This window comes from Parambassis ranga, chromosome 9, assembly GCF_900634625.1.
Source record: "Parambassis ranga chromosome 9, fParRan2.1, whole genome shotgun sequence".
NCBI lineage: Eukaryota > Metazoa > Chordata > Actinopteri > Ambassidae > Parambassis > Parambassis ranga.
Window position 1 is genome coordinate 10,262,757 of NC_041030.1, and position 16,984 is coordinate 10,279,740.

At 41.3% G+C, this 16,984-nt stretch overlaps 1 protein-coding gene across 1 annotated transcript in view; it reads right to left on the reverse strand.

Annotated features, from left to right (window-relative positions):
• Positions 1 to 5,154: 5,154 nt before the first annotated feature.
• Positions 5,155 to 16,984, reverse strand: part of LOC114441150 (ultraviolet-B receptor UVR8-like) — a 96,863-nt gene continuing 85,033 nt past the window's right edge. The window contains exons 6-7 of the mRNA XM_028413936.1: positions 7,859 to 7,983; positions 5,155 to 5,240 (exon numbers count right to left, since the gene is read on the reverse strand). Of these exons, the coding sequence (XP_028269737.1) occupies positions 5,155 to 5,240; positions 7,859 to 7,983 (211 nt within the window). The remainder of the gene's footprint in view (positions 5,241 to 7,858; positions 7,984 to 16,984) is intronic.

Below are 16,984 nucleotides of genomic sequence, written 5' to 3' on the forward strand. Positions count from 1 at the left end.
GGGAGGACAGCTTATGACAACAGTAAAAAGTAGCCATCCATGATAAACCTGTAGGGAGGAGCCATAGACACCAATCTCCATGAAATTCCCCATCCTCAAAAGTTGTCTTACCCTCGTAAGACTCATTGGAATTTGAAAAGATAGTCTGTATCTTCCCTGCTTTAGGGAAAAATAAAAGAGAAATGAAACATGGAGGCAGGCAGACAGAGAGAGAGAGAGAGAGAGAGAGAGAGAGAGAGATGTTGCAAGGAGGACAGGGAGAGAGGATGAGGAATTATGCCAGGGTCTGAAGATTCATTTTGAGGTTGGATTTAGAGAAATGGTGTCTGGCAGCATGCGCGGGGTCAAGACCTGCAAGCCTGGAGCTCAAGCAACCATCTTGGCAGTGATTCCTTACAGTGCAAAGGGGGAGAGGAGGGGGAGAGGAGGGGGAGAGGGGGGGGCAGCTTCACAAGGTACATCAGTCTGCTGGGACTCACTCATTTCCTCTTTCCCACCGTTGTACTAATGCAACTTCTATTTTTCTTTCATACAGTTTATCTCCGATCAGAAATATATTACTCAGTTGACATGTAATGTAAACATCCACATAATTTGGAGCAGAAACCATTACTTCCTGTAGTTATATTTACTATTAAGATGATGATACTCAGAAGGGAATCACTCCCACCCCCACCACCTCACCCCCTTTTTCACAAGGGGACACAGCAGTTCTTTCCCTTCCTTCCTCTCCTTGTGAGTATTTCCACCCTGGATTCATAAACAAGGGAATTCAAATAATCACTGTGACATATTTCCCTCTCTTCCTTTGCTTCATTCTCTCTCACACATATCACACACACACAGAGTGCGGTCCCCTTCTACAGGGCCTCCTACGTGGGAAAAGTCGACAAGGCAGGAAAGGTATACTGTGTTGATCCAGCCGATAAGCTGACCAATTGGGTTCATTTATCAACTAAAACCTTTGCTCAAATGTGATCCCGCTGTGTGATGCAAAGCTCTCTGACAACTCTATCCCATCCACATCTCTGTGGTCGTTGGCGTGGCTGCCTTGCAGAAACCTCTACAGTGTTATTACAGATCTCTTCTGGCCTACAGTACAACAGGACATTAGTTAACACAAATATGGGTGAGAGGGACACAGGGGAGGCAGTGTGAATGATGTATGCCAGATTAAACTATGTCTATGAAGACAGAGGAATGACCTTAACTGTCTTCATGCTGCAAAACCCGGTTAGATGTGATAAATTAAGAAAACTAGTGTCTGATCAGAGAGAGACACTGAAACAGTAAGTAAAACCCATCTGGAATGGCTTTCTGTGTCTCCTCTGTACAAGCTGAAACCCAATACTCGTATCTGATCTGAATACTGCACAGTGATAATAGCTGAATATTCATTTTGGTGCAAGCGGAAGACAAACATTCCCGTCCTTAATGACATCTCCTGGGAGGAAGTTCATTACACAAGGTTGTTACGCAACAAAACTCAGTCACTTGGAGAGGTCAGAGGAGGTTCACACTGCTAACATTAGCGCAAAACCCAGTGGCAACTGGGTTAGTGACACTTCCTGCATCTAAATGGGATGCATGAAACATCAGTTCTCAAGGTAGACACGATAACACTTCACTATTCTGGCCTACTTTTCTAAGTCAGAAAAACACACAACACAAAGATCCTGCTTACTCTTTAAAACATGTCTTATATAATAATAACACCTAATTATGGTATATTAAATGACCACAACTACAGATTCTGATCCAATCACTCAAACAGCTGGTTTGCAACATGTCTCCAGTGTAAACATTAAAGTATCATCAGCAGGAAAAAATATGACATTATTGCAAAACATGGTGGCCAGAGATGAAAATTTGAGCACTGCAGCATGTGATTATAATTTATATATACAAGTATTAGTTACCTAAAGCTTTATGGCAAGTCCACATGACAGTTACAGTGTGAAATCTAAAGAGCTGGTCACCTTGGAAACAGCATATTATTATGCAACAGAATATTCAATCTTTCATTTATTAATTCAGAATTTTGATCTAAATTGGCTAAGATTTCTGCTTGTGCAAGAAGTCTATATGAAATAATTTAAGGAAAAAATAAACAGAAAATTCTAATACTTGTCGAACCACCCCACCCACTAACAGGCAGGTGTACTGTATGTATTCCTGAAGGAGTGGGGGGGGGGGTATGTGTGTGTGTCTGGGCAAACACTGTAGATGTAGTTACACACTGTTCTGTGCACTGATTGATGGTTGCTGTCCATGCAGGCCTACATTTTTGAGTGGATTGGAGTCACAGCACATGAGCAAACATAAGATGGAAGACTGTGGAACTCTTCACTACAAAGAATAGCAGCACTCTCTGCAGCACGTACACACTCTGCAGTAACACAAACTTATACGCACACCACACCCACAGATCCACTTCCCCACCTCCATTCTTGAAGATCTACCTGCCAGCTGCTGCCAGTCGCAGGGAAAGATGGGCTTTGTTGGTTTTGTGAAGCCCACCGACAAGACCCCCCTGGAGACTGCAGGTCTCCAGCAGCACAAGCCTCAGTCTTATCCACTCCGCCGCACAGGCAATCTGTTTTCTATATTACCAGCCTGTATCACTGTACTATGCACTATAGAACAGCAATTGAGCAGGAAATTAAGTTAGGGGATCGGTATTTGGCGGAGGAGAACGAGCTGGTGTGGTCTTCTCTCTCCACATACAAGGATCATTAAATATCACATGAGTTTTTTGATAAATTTCCTCTTCTCCTCTATCTGCTGTTCCCATCAACCCACTCCCCTCTTCCTCCTCACTCTTTTTCTCTGTCTGTCTCTCTTTTCTTTCTTCTTCAATTTCCCTATCATCATCTGCCTGTTTCTCTCTCGTCTTGCTGTATTTGTAGAGTGTATGAACCAAAACATCCTAATGGATGTTTAAACAGCTTGAGATGTGTCGGCCTGGGAACTACCTCCCTGTGACAGGGAGCTGTGCCAGGGAATTGAGACCATTACAAAGGCAAAATGGGGGGACATGTTTCTTTCTTTCTCTTTTTTTGTTTATTTCCCTTCCTATCTCTGTAGCCCCACTCACTTCTCTGTCTATTTTCTCACATTATGTCTCTGTACATACAAACAGAGGACTGAATCGAAGCCTTTTGGATTAAACAGAGGGGAAGTCCTCTTTTTAACCTTGTTGACATTCCTCCCTTGCTTTCCATATCTCCTCTATGGCCGTTTCTTTTTACTTAATGACTGTGAATGTAAGTAGTCAGTGACTGATGGAAAAAGAGAGGGAGAGAGCAAGCTAGGTCAGTGTGTCGCTTTTTAAATTGTAATACTTAACTTTAACTGCAGCATGGTAGAACACACACACAAAACCACACATACCAGCTCACTGCACTCCTGTGTGAATCTTCGCTTTTATTTTTTAGGACTTTTTGTTTCTTTTATTAACTTCTTAATCATAAACCTCATTATTAAACTAATAATTAACTTATATTTCAGATTACTTTTAGGTTAATTTTGGGTATTGAAATGCCCCAGATCTCAGCGTATTAATGAAATGTATATTCATAGAAGACATTTTTTTTTTTCCATTACCTCATCACACACACACATACACACACGCGCCTGCACACACGCACATAATTCCTTTATTTGGTATGTTTGAGTGGACTGCAGCTGTTGTGTGCTGGATCTAATTTCATAAAAATTCATGATACTGAATAAAAAACATCATTTCTTACCATCTTATGGAGCTTACAAACACAGGTGTTTCTCAAGCATGTGAAGAGTTATCTCATATGGAAACAGTTATCCTCTTTCAGTGATTGACATTTTGAGCAAAACAGTGTTTTTGGCTAAAACTAAAAGCAGACACTGACAGGAGACAGAAGCAGACAAAGAAACGACAGTGAGCTCTTACTGCTACAATCTAAGGTCAATCAGCAAGTGCTGACAGCTAAATTAACAAGTGCTACAAGCACCATTACATTTGGCTGCTGATTGTGTTGCAATAGATACACAGTATCAATACACTACCTGACAGGTAATCAAATAAATCAATATCTATAAATAAGCAAAACTTAAAAGAAAAATACGTATTACTTCTAGAGGTAGATTTACAACCATCAACAGCCACATGACACACACACACTCACAGCTCTCAGGGCTTGTGCATTGGTCAGGTTAGTGGGAGGCAGTCAGAGAGATAAGGCTCCAAACAGGTCTAAATCCCTCCTGAAGCTGACTTGATGGACAGACAGGCCACCATTAACAATGCGGTGGCTTGTGAGAGCAGCAGCTGATGGAAAGATACCCTGGCATTTGCTGTGTTAAGAAGTGGCCCTTAAAGATTTCACACTTCCAATTTCTTTGAATTATCTGCCATCTCCAGGCTGTCACTCAGCCTGACAATCTCAGATTCTTGCTCACTGAGGCACCAGGTTGGTTATTGACAAAGCAATCCACAGTGATACAGCAAAACCTGATAAAACATTAGTCAAACAACACGACGTACAACTCCACACTCACCTCGCACATGCCCCCTTTTTCTCCTTTTCTTACACAATACATAGAGACTTCAGAATATATACAGGAATGCTCCAAGCATATGGGACTATATCACAGTGATTATGATTACACAGAAGAACAGAATGGATTTGTTAAGGTCCACTTATAGGGCAGTGAGTGAGCCCAATGCTGTTATGAGACAGAACAGACTGCTTATCAGATCTATACTGGTTTGATTCGCTTGCTACTCTAGACAGGCCATGATAGAAATATCACAACATCCCCATTACCCTCAGCATTCAGAACATCGCGCACAGCCTGTGCTTTCTATGAATTATTAAAAGCAGACAGATTACGCTGCAAGGCTGCTAGTCTAGAGGCATGCTGCAGATGCTGCTCAGCAAAACAGAAACATCAGAAGTGTGTTTATTCTCTTCTTAGAGAAAACGTACTGTGATTTAGATGAGATGGAGTGGCTGTTTAGGATAGGTGTATGAATGAAACAGCAGGTGAGGTTGAAAAAGTGTGTATGCCTGCGCGTATGTGTGTGTGAGTGTGTGTGGCAAAAGATGAAGGGGGTGAAGGGCATAGTGTCAGGGCTTGTCTGACATGTGGCCTGGTGGGTTGGTTTGCCGTCTAGATGCCTGGTTGGGTGCAGCCCAGCTCAAGGCTGGCAAGTCTCTCTTCCTCTCTCTTTCCCTCTCTCTCCCTGGAGTGACGGGCTGAGACATTAAGACAGGCGTTTTAATTAACTGTGCCACTCTTCCACCTGCTGCCCTCAATATGCTCCGGCCCTGGCAAGCTGTCTCTCATACCACTGACTTTCTCCTGCTCTCTTTTTGTTCCATCTTTCATATCTCTCTATCACTTTTTTTAAAACTTTTTTCTAACTTTCTTTCCAATTTGCAAATCTTGCCCTTCATCACTCCAACTTCCTCTCTTTGACCTCTCTTTTTTTATTCATTGTGTGCATTCCCTCTGCAGCTTGACCCTAATAAATGGAAAACTCATACAGATAGATAAGGAGATTCCATAAGGCTCAAATGACAGAATTAGCCAATTTCTTTTTTTGAACTCAGAGAGAATTAATTCCTACATGTGTCCTGTTCTACTGGCCCTCTAACTACACCCCCCTCCCCACCCCACCCATCCCACACACACATGCAGTACGCACACACTCTCATGCTCTTCAAATCTATCTGGTAATTCAGTTCTGCCCGACACTCATCAGGCTATTCATTAAGGCATGATTGGAGATGGATATTTCTGTTCCCTCATGACAGAATGGAACTGGGGATCAAACCGGGGACATTACAGGATTAAGAAGAGCAACAGCAACACACAGCAGGACTGACTGTGTGCCTGTACACTTGGACATGTCTAAGTGAATGTGAGCTCATAAATGTTTGTATTAATATGTGTAAATGTATGCCTGGCGGTTTAAGAATCTCATTTAGTGCGGTGACTCCTGTATTTTAATCATTTAGATCATAAATTGAGAATTAATTCAAACAGAACAGAGCAACAAATGATCCACTTTTAGCACTCTACTTAAATTGTATTACACTTTTAATGGGGTTAATAATAGACGGCATTTCCAACACAGGAAAACGACACTACAAAGTGTTGTATTAAAAGGATTAATGTCCTCCCTTCAGAATTAAAGCCGGGACTTGGAGATACAGCTAAAACTAACAAATGGCCCTGCTCTGGCTCCATGATGGGGCCTCAGTCGCAGCCATACTACAGTAAGAAGACAGCAACAAGGGGCCAATGCATCAACCTGGCAGACAGGGAGCATTCATCTGCTGTCTGAGGAGAAGTGACTTTGAAGTTCTCCGCGGTGAGGTGAAAGAGCAGCCGTGGCCTCAACCTCTGTGTTTATGTAGCCGTGCTAGCCCTGGGAGAGCTCTTAATGAATGATGTGGATAGATGGACACCACAGCTAAAAGCACACACTCACACATCTGTGTGAGGGCCAAGACACACACCAAGGATTTACACATACATTATGTTGAGGTCGTAGACGCTATGTGTACACATGTCCACATGTGGTATGAACAGAAAAATGCATCAGCAGCAGGCAGAAGGTTCTGCTTTAGTAAACGCCAGAACTATAGTCATGGGTTTTACACAAAAAGTGGGGACAAACCTGTTAGAAGCAGGCTGTGCCAACATCCTCCAGCGATGTCTCTCACTGTCAAGCCGGATAGGGTCACTTCCTCTGGAAACAGGATGTTCCTCTTAGTGTTCCCACATGCTCGTCCACAGCCCCACTGAAACAATCTGCCATCACCTGCATGTCATTAATAAGAAAGTTTATTCAATTTCGGATTTCAGCACAAAAAAAAAACATATTTATGCTTCTACTGCATACAAAGTTTTAGTGTTGCATTTTAGTTTTGGACATTCAACTTTAAATAAAACTAAAATTCAGCATAAAAACTATAATGATTGTTAACAAAACAATAAAAATGCTGGTCTATCTTGGACCCTGTGCAGTTCCTCCATTAATTGCAAAGTACAGCGGGTTCCTCCAACCCCCCTGCAGCTCATCTCTCTCCAGCGCACCTCGAGGAGCATGTTGTCCTTGTTGTGCTGCTGCTGCATGGGGGCCTCAGGAGATAAATTATGGATGCAACGCAAAAGCTGTAAAATTTGTTGTATCTTCTATTATCTTCATGTTAAAGGCCACAAAAGCTCTTCAGTGAAGTCAGCCATTAAGAAATGACAGGTATTGCTATCAGGCTTCTTTATAGGCTATTACCTGCAATGACAGCAGCTGCTGCTGCACCACTGTACAGCCTATCACATTATTTGCAGCTAAAGTCAGCTACTGTGTCATTTTGCCTCATTTTCTTGACAGTGCTATCATAAATCCATTGGGCTGCAGGGGAAACTGTCGACTACCTCGATTATCTTCATAGCCTGAATGAATTCTGAAATGTATGTAACAGGCAATGACTGTTATGGATCAGGAGCCAGGGCCATATTCTTGCTAGCTCTCTCTCTCCCTCTCTCTCTCAGGTGACGTGCTGATCGAGGGCTTGAGGGCTCAGATATGCACATAAAACTGAGCAAAAGCGGTGAACTTTGAAGCACACGGTGACAGCTCATGACGACTGACGTCAGCTTCATTTCTGAAAAATATTCTCCAGCTGATTTGCTCGTATGCTTTTTATAAAATACTAAATCTGTCATAATAGGTTTATGTTCAATGAGAGAGGATCTTCTTCTGTCATAAGGGCCCTTTAAAAATAGTACAGCGCACCAAGGCTGCATTTCTTTAAAAAAAAAACACACACACACATACTCGATAACAATTGTGTGTGCATTATACCTGTGAGTACAAGATTGTGGTTTGCCCCACAGGTGACCTTCGACACATGGTCCACACACTCCACCAAATGAGGGACGACCGCATTTTCATTAGACCCACTTCCAATTTGTCCATAATCATTCTGCCTGTAGGGAGAAGAGTATAAACACATAATTAAAAACATAATTAATTACCTGCAGGCATCTTCTTTACACTCCTTTTTTTTACGTCCCCCTTTTTAAACTATATCCAACACAATTTCAAAGCATGGGAATATTATACATCTTTTAATTTCTATGGGGTAAAAATAAATAATCAAATTAATTTAACTATTGCAGTGAGCAAGGTTCCACTGGGGACTATGATACATATGTGTTTCCTCCCGTTTCTACGAATTCTCTTTGTGACAATAACGAGGCACAGGCCTATCAGAAGTGAAACACCTCACTAACTAATTAGACTCTCAGGCTGCAGTGTGACAAAATAAAAAGAGAAAAGAGCTTGAAGGGAGACTTGCACTCCCGCAATTTGCATCTGCCACTTTTTACTGCATCTGTTCCAAGTGCCATTCAACGTTCTCGTCCTCCTTTTGTTGGGAAGTGTTGAGCCCCCAACTATTTAAGTTCACCTCCTACCTACCAAGAGCTTTGTTCCTGCTCCTCTGCAGACCAGTAATGAGCCAACCACCACAAAACTTCTAGGAAATTAATGACTCATTATGGACGGGGCCTAGGCCGCTCCACAGCCTCTCTTCCTCCCCCGCTCCACCCACATGCCCGCATGTGATCCCCCTCCGTCTTTCTCTCTCTTACCCTCATCCCTTCAGCCGGTACAGAAAGACCCCAACACCTCCCTATCAATTAGAGCCTATTACAGGGCTCCCATGCTAGCAGGGTAAAGAAAAAGGGCCTTCACAGCTCAAGAGTGTGTGCAGGAGAGATTGGGAGGGTTGAATGGGGAGCCTTAAGGTGCTCCTTTCACACCCTTGCCCTTATCCATTATGCCAGTCTGTAAAGCCCCCTAGGAGAAATGTGCAGACCCAAAAAGACTTGGGGATGAAAATAAGTCAGGGGAGGGATTCTTGGTCACACCTTTTTCCTTTCCCTTCTACTCCAGTGTCAAATTATATCATAACTAGTCCTTAAGCAAAGCAACATGGTCACTGTGCTCCTCCTTAAAATGGAGTGTTAGAAAAAGATGTCAAGCTCTGAATGGCACGTATTAATCATACCATCTGTGTCTGTATTCATAGACAGACTGAGACAGATATTACCAAGATGTAGCAAATGGTGGACAAGCACCTACACATGAAAATTCATGTGCCTATTGATTTATTTTAGTTTCACTCCCTTTTTACCCACCATTGCATTCCCCTAGGCAATACCTACTTATTCATGGGATTGTTAGTCTTTGTTCAGAAGAAAAAAAAATACTGTTCTACATTGCCAGCATTTTAGAATATCTTCTTTTTTTTTCCCTGATAGGATATGTATCAGCTTTTCATTCAAGCATTCTATGCTCACTGGCTTTTGAAGCTACGGTGCATTTCAAGGCAATCCCTCTGAGAGTGAATGGGTGAGATCACATGGGTTTGAGGTGGTTTAGAATGGCAAATCCTGCTGAAAGTGTCATTTCCAGTCAGAGACATCAATTTGGTGTGTGAAACACAGGGGCCCAGGAGAGCCCGATAGCCTGGGAGATTCCTGACAAGAGCAAAGGGCCTGGGGATCAGCTCATACTCACCTGGATAAGACAGGAATTTCACAAAGAGCTTCAAATACATGAAGCAAAGTGTGAAAGAAGGAAGACAGGAAGGAACACGGTCGACAACTTAAGAGTAAAGTGCAGAGAGAATCTAACATCGCTTTTGCTGTATATGATAAGCCTTGGTATCACATAGGCTAAGTTATAGCCATGCTATTGAACTCGTTTGTTCTGTAAATAAATAAAATCCACACAGTGAATAAAATCCATCAAGTCAGTCAGGGTAAAAGAGACAACTTCATGTCCTTTTTGACATTGATACCATTGTGTGAAATGGTTGTTTGCATCAGTAAAAAAAAAAAAAATCACCCCAACAACAAAAAAATACTGATCAATGACCTCCATCTGGGGAAGACAGTCAAAGCTCATAAATATGGTTAATAGTCAGATATTAAAACAGTGACATGCACAAATTAAAATTCTAAATTATTGGTAGTTCTATTTCTGGCCAAACATTTTGGTAACTGTAAAACCCTGCACATAAGCAGGAGCATCATCTCTAATATAAAGCCTCAATTAGCTTAAGTGAGAGCAAAATGGCTGATAATTATTGCACCAGCTCATTAGACTTGTTTTGACACTAAAACCACTTAAATCATCACACAGGCATAAGCACAAGCACAGATGCAAATACACACATGCAGATGTTAGGAGTTTATTCCCATCATAATGAGGCAGATACTGTACAGGTTGGGTTTTTACATGTTTAGAGGAAAAACTAAACACTTCAGAGTAGATTTAATAGGGTCTTACCATTACATGAGCATTTATAAATCAGGATGTGGACTTTAATAAAAAAAGGGATACCTTAGACACTAAGAGGAGTGTGAGGAAGCTGCTGATAGAGCACATCAACTGGAGTTAAAAATCTGCGGCTATTTTTAACCTTGTAAGAGCAGAATGCGGCCAATTTTGCACAAGTGTCTCATGTTGCCTTGAGTCTTGAGATAAGATTCTCGGGATAAAAACTGATGATGTGGAAGTCAATAACAAAGTCACTCGACATTAGAAGACATTTCCTGAGTAAAGCAAAGAGGATAACATGGTTGTCTATTGATTTCTTGCAAACATGGTCTGTGAAGTAGTGAAGAGCACAAAAGCAAGGCAATCATCTGCTGTACCTGCAATAGATCTTGGCTAATAATAATACAGGCTCCTAAAGAATAAAATCCTTGGGGCCGGCCATGAAAGTTTAAGATTCAATGCGGTAAAATACAATGTGCTGTAAAATATTAATGCGTGTGGTAAAATTATGCTGGTGGTAATATTTTAGATTGCTGCTGTCTGTAAAAGAGACGTATCTGTATTTATTTACAAGCAGGGATAGTGGATGAGGGGCTTTGTTTGAAGCCATGTTTATGAATATCGACTCTGGCTCCTAGGTAAGTGGCTATAAATCTGCGAGAGGATCTTTGTAAAGTTCCCTTGGAGGACATAACTTCAGGTCTAACCGTCTCCTCCCTTCACTTGACTTTTAAACATTTAGATATAGCCCGGCCAACTACGTTTAGTGCAGCTTCTAAATTATAAAGGCTTCCATTTTGATGGTGTTACCTAATCAAAGTTGATAAACTGTAGCAATATATTTACTCAGGATAGAAACATAGGTGTGCTTTGGCCCTTGATCTGCAGTGTTTATGAGTCTGGGAATATTGCAGTGCATCTCTGGACAACTTGCATGTTCCAGATGTTGATGTGAAAGATGCCCTGACACCCATGAGATCTAACACCATCTACCCACACTCGTTTACTCACACTAAACTCACACATCATTATTTCTTCCTACTATGCATTTAACTTTTCAGCCAGATCTGTGGATGCCAAGTCTCTTTGAGCAAAATGATGAAAAGTGTGAACAACTTGAAGCCAAGAGCGTGACCTGTGCTAATGAGAGGAGCAATACTTGTATGATCAAAAAGACCCATGTATCACGTAGTTCATATCACCTAAGGCTATCGAGACCCGCTGGGAGAGTTCTATAGGTCCCTACTGGATGAACCTTTTGCAGACGACTCATTTATGCTTTTTTTTTTTTCCCGTGTTCTTCCTCGCTGCATATTTAACATGTTTGTTTATTTATTTTGCGTCAAGGATCTGGAGTTCAGATCACAGGGGTGATTGCATTAGTAACAGTGCTGTCGACCTGAAGATGATGGACACAGAGGTCTGTATCCTCAGGCTACGATGATTACATAGGAGCAAGGATTAACAGAACTGATTTCTTTCCCGGTTGAGTTCAAAGGGCTCAATCAAAGTGTTTCACTGCTGAACCCTTGCCCCTCACTTTCAATGCATAATTAACTGACAAGTGGTGATAAGGTTGAGCCCTGTGAAAATACTGTTTTTGTTTTGTTTTTTTCCCATGATGAACGCAGCAACAGTTGATGTCACTACACACTAATAAATGGCTGGAAAGCTTCATTGATCCAGCTATCTAATTCCAAGAAAAGAGCTTCCTCCTGAGATAAATTGGAGACAATTGACAACCATCCATTAAAGTCTCATCTCTCCTTTTCACTCTGTTCCATGTCTTTCTTCATTTCCTCCCATTTCCATGTCTGTTGCTCCAGTGTGTGTGTCCCCTCCTGCTTTCTCAGGGCCTATTCATTTATGTAGAACCTCAGCTCATCTCACTTTCGTCGTTCTGTCCCTGACACTAGCTGACACCGGGTATCAGTTCACACCCTGAGAGCACAAAGAGAGGTGCTAAACAAGGACTTGAGGACATGTCACAGCACACTTGAAGAGCTTCACAGGAAGAGTTCAGACGTGGCAGAGTAAAGAGAACACAGACGTGCAGCATACTGTATCATGTCTGTTTACACAGTGACTTGTGCAACAATGTTTAACTGTTTGTATGTTTTACTTAACATAACACATGTCCTATATAGGTGGTTAAAGTAACCTTTGAAGCCAGACAAAAATTACATTTGAGTTGCCACACATGGTCAACTCGACTCAGCTCAAGGTATCAATATGGAAACATTGGTAAGCAAGCAGCAATCAATTTTTAGGCATGCTGGGGAATCCATGGTGGCCATCAGGAGTGTAAATGATACAACTGTTTCTGTACTAAGCCAACTAAGTATAAGCAGCCACTTCAACATAAAAACACAAAAGGCCTGCTTTAGAGCCAGTGTTTGGTGTGTTTGTCCTGGGCTACTGTAGAAATATGGCATGCAACATGGCTCTGTGCAAGAGGATCTGCTCCCTGTGCAGAAATGAAAGTCTTATTTTAAGCTTAGAAAACAATTATTCATATTCATAGTAAATATAAGGATAAACACAGCGGTCCATAAATATTTATATTTAAAGGCTTTTCTACTGAGGGACCATGTGTGTTTGCAGTTATGTAGTTATAATGTGCTTCTGAAATCTAATGCAATTAGGCTCAGTGCTTAATCAGCCTTGATTACCTGTTGAACGCTACAAACAGGCAGCCTCCTGGCTCTTAGAGACATGAAGGTTGAGTTGCACTAATTAAAAAATGAGGCAGAAATTAGAGAGAAAGAAAGATTAAAATTGCTAAGAAATATTGTATGATTTGTCACCATACACATTCAGAAACACCATGTGATCGATCTCTTAAGTACATCTTATCTTGTCTGACAAGCTGTCGGAATTCCAAATTTTGAGATGTTTCAACAAAATAACACATATTTCATACATTTTCATACACGTCCACTCAGCTGAACCCACATCCAGCATCACACTGTAGTGGCTCTCCACAGTCAAGGACCCACTCGTTGAGGCTCAGGTTGCAATCCAAGTCTGACAACGTGCACCACCAAGAACAGTTCTAAGCATATTGTTGACAAGATTGCCCATCTACAACATGGACTGCTTATAAAGCCTGAAAATTAAAAGCCTCTGAGACAAACCACTCTTTTTTACAAAGTTAGTGCAGTTGTATGTATTTTTTTTCCTCCTCTCACTTCCTGTTTTGTGACTGAAAATCATGTGGTGCCCACACCACTTTAAGCCAGCATTTACAGTTACGATCTGGCTGTTGTTTTTCAATGAGCCGAGCTCTGGTTCTTCTTCTTCTTCTTTTTTTTTTAATTCATTTAGCTGTAAGGCAGAGTGTGATAAGACAGAACGAAGACTTCCCTCATAACGAGGCACATGCCAAGTCTGACATAATCCAATCTGGTCCATTTTCATCAGCTTTTGTCTTGTGTTTTTTGCTTCTCTTTTGGACTTTCCTTTGGTTCCAACGATGGCTCAAAAACCTGAAATGACACAATTCGGTCGCACTTGTATGGTGGTAAGGCTGCAATCCAAACGGCTTTTCTGCAGAAAAATCCTTGAAGACCCACACACATTTAAATCTGGCCCTGGGGGCAACAGGCTCTAAACCACCGAGATAAAAAAACATCCAGGCCAAAAGCAGAAATATATATTTTAAGGAAGGGCTTACCATGGCAACAAAAAGGCATGTCAAACTTGTGGAAAGGAAGCATACTGACTGAGGAGTAAACACAGACCAGCGTGCCCGTAAGGAAAGCCTAGGAAAAGCTCTCCGCATATTAAAGGGCCCAGCCTCACACATGTATACAGCAGAAAGAGAGACAATGGCGGTAATAACAGGCGAGGCGTCAGGGTGTGGAAAAGACGGTTAAACGGTCATTTGTGAGAAGAAACGTAATGTTTAATAGGGGCTGCGCCAAAGGCAAGGGTCTCGCAGACAAAGACAAATGGTGTCTACTCTAATATGTTATTTGGCTTAACTCTGGTATACAACATTTTAAAATGTAAATAAATACACTTAAAAACCTGGTTCAGAGACACATCTGATCAAATCATGCAGCTGAAAATAACCAAATGTTGTAGACTTCCAGTATAAACTCTGAGGGATAAACTGGAGCAAAAGTGCCCACAGATGAATCTGATGGAGTAGAAGAACTTAACATTTATCAGAATTTCTATGTGTTTTTGTAAAGATCCGATAATTCTCTCAGCCTCAAATCAGAAAGAGGAAAAAAAGAAAGAAAAGAAATCCGGCACCCTGGTGCTCAGTGGCGCTCTGTGCCACCTTCGCGGCGAGCCATTGATACGCAATGAGGATATTTTCAATCCACAACAACATCTGATGATAGCAAAACAAATCCAACAGAAAGGTGAAAGAGGCGGAAGAAAAAAAAAGATGGAGTGGGATTTTCACAAATAAAAACCTCTATATTCTATTTTTCTATTCACACTCATGCCGTGAATGCTTATATTTCAAGTGTAAACACAATCAGTGCTGTGCAGGAATGATGAAAAGCTGTTACTCTTATTATAGGAGAAAATAACAAGCTCTCATGAAGGGATTGATTGTTTTCAAATCGTAGATCTTTGTAAGAGGAGTGTAAAGTAGAGCTAAGTCTCCATTATAGCATGCTCCTGCTACATTGCTTTTGATTTTCTGTCAACATCCCTCTTACCAACTAGGCACTGTATTTACTAAATGCATCGGGGCCAAGAAATGGATTGAAAATATTGTTCGTCTTCTGCAATCCAAATTCTGTCAGCGACTTGGAGGTATAGCAGGTCTTTTTATTCCGTGTGTTTCACTCTGCCAATGTTTATAGATACTGTAGGACTCGTCTGAATAGCTGACTGCACAGTATGCGTGTAGTTCCTATAACAAAAGCGAACATAAATTAACCGTGAACCATGCAAGCAGGCAACTAACTCCTGCAAAGCTCCTTTTTTTCTGATGCACAGGATTATAAACAGAAAAAAAGGAGAATTGAACCAAGTGAAAACTGTTCCCCAAACATGTCTTCACACAAATCAACGCCTGTTTAATAAACATGCTTTGTTTTTCTTCATGTTCTATACCCAAACAGTGCTTTATGATGGTAATGATTATTGAAATGTTTTCAACACATTCAGCAGATAGAATATAACTTTAAAAAGTGAACACACACACACACACAGTCGTATGTTTAAAGTCATTTAAGGTGGTGTTATATTTTAATGCCTCCTGAGTCCATTTACTTCTCTGTAGAGGAACGCAGTACTTCACATCGCTCCTCTTCACTGCATCAGAAGAAGGTTACGTCTATGGTCCACAAACATAAACACACGTGTTCAACCATAAACTACATATACCACATAGAAGCCACATAAACTCACTTGCTTCCTCCTTAGTTTCTACACCAACCTAACCACACTGTCTATTATGAGTCAGTCAACTCCACCCCTCACCCTTTCCCCTCTCCCTCAGAGTCATGGCCCCTCTGTCCCCTCTAAGTACCCCAATAAATTCAAATGTAATGCTCCTAAATGAGATCACTTACATGTGCCATTTCTCTTCAACTATATTTATCATCTCACACTTTGGCCTTCATTAACAAATAGCACTCAAGGAGGTGGCAGCGGTGGGGTTATTCCTCATCCCTGCCGTGGGAGAGAGGGAGAGAGAGAAGGCCGTCACCAAAGGACACAGATTGAGCTGGGTGGGGGTTAACACTTCACTTCGTGACGCAAGTGACGCAAAGTGTTTCATGAGGTCAGCCACAGTCCCTGCCAACAGATCTGAATAAATACTGCAACGGTAACAAAAGCAAGGACTCAGCAGAACACATTTGTGCGCCCTTTAGTATTCTTGATATTCAAATCATTTTGTTTGCACAATTTAAATATGATGTGTAAACACTGCTGCAACTACCCAGGATGCCAAAGACTGAGTCATCTCTGTTCACTAACTGTTCAGAATCACATTTCAACCTGAAGTCACACAGTTTCACTCACATGCACACACACGCACACAGAGGGAGAGGGAGAGGGAGAGAGAGAGAGAGAGCCTGCCTTTCTTACAGCACTATCAAACAATAAATGCAAAAATGCAGAGGCCACCCACTGTCCAATCAGCATCAGCCAACTAGTTTGGCCATTTACATCGGCAGATTTAATTGGCTGTTGTCTCCAGCATTGTGCAAGGCAGTGGGGTGCATTTGTATGGTACTACTCCTGTACTGTTACACACTGTTCATCACTTGAGGTTAAGCCTACCTATTGTTAAATTTATAGTCCAACTATTTTTCTGGCTTTGGCACCGTCTCCTCATCTGCATTGGCAGAGAAACAGTTCAGTTTAGCTATTAATTATCACGACAGTGGAAAGATGCACAAAGCCACGGTAACCCCCTTTTTATTTCCTTTAATAAACATTTTAAAACAGCTTCATTATAATAATGTATTTTGATTAACGATGTTTACCACAGTGCTGGTAGTGAAAATTGCTTTCCCATAAATTAAACCAATAAAAGTTAGTTGATGAATTATTGCCCAAATGTAAAGTGTTAAAGTCTAATTCATTCACAGTCACTCCACTCTGTAAAGTATCTACAAAATATATACATATTCATGGATTAATCAATGTAATTAATTAATT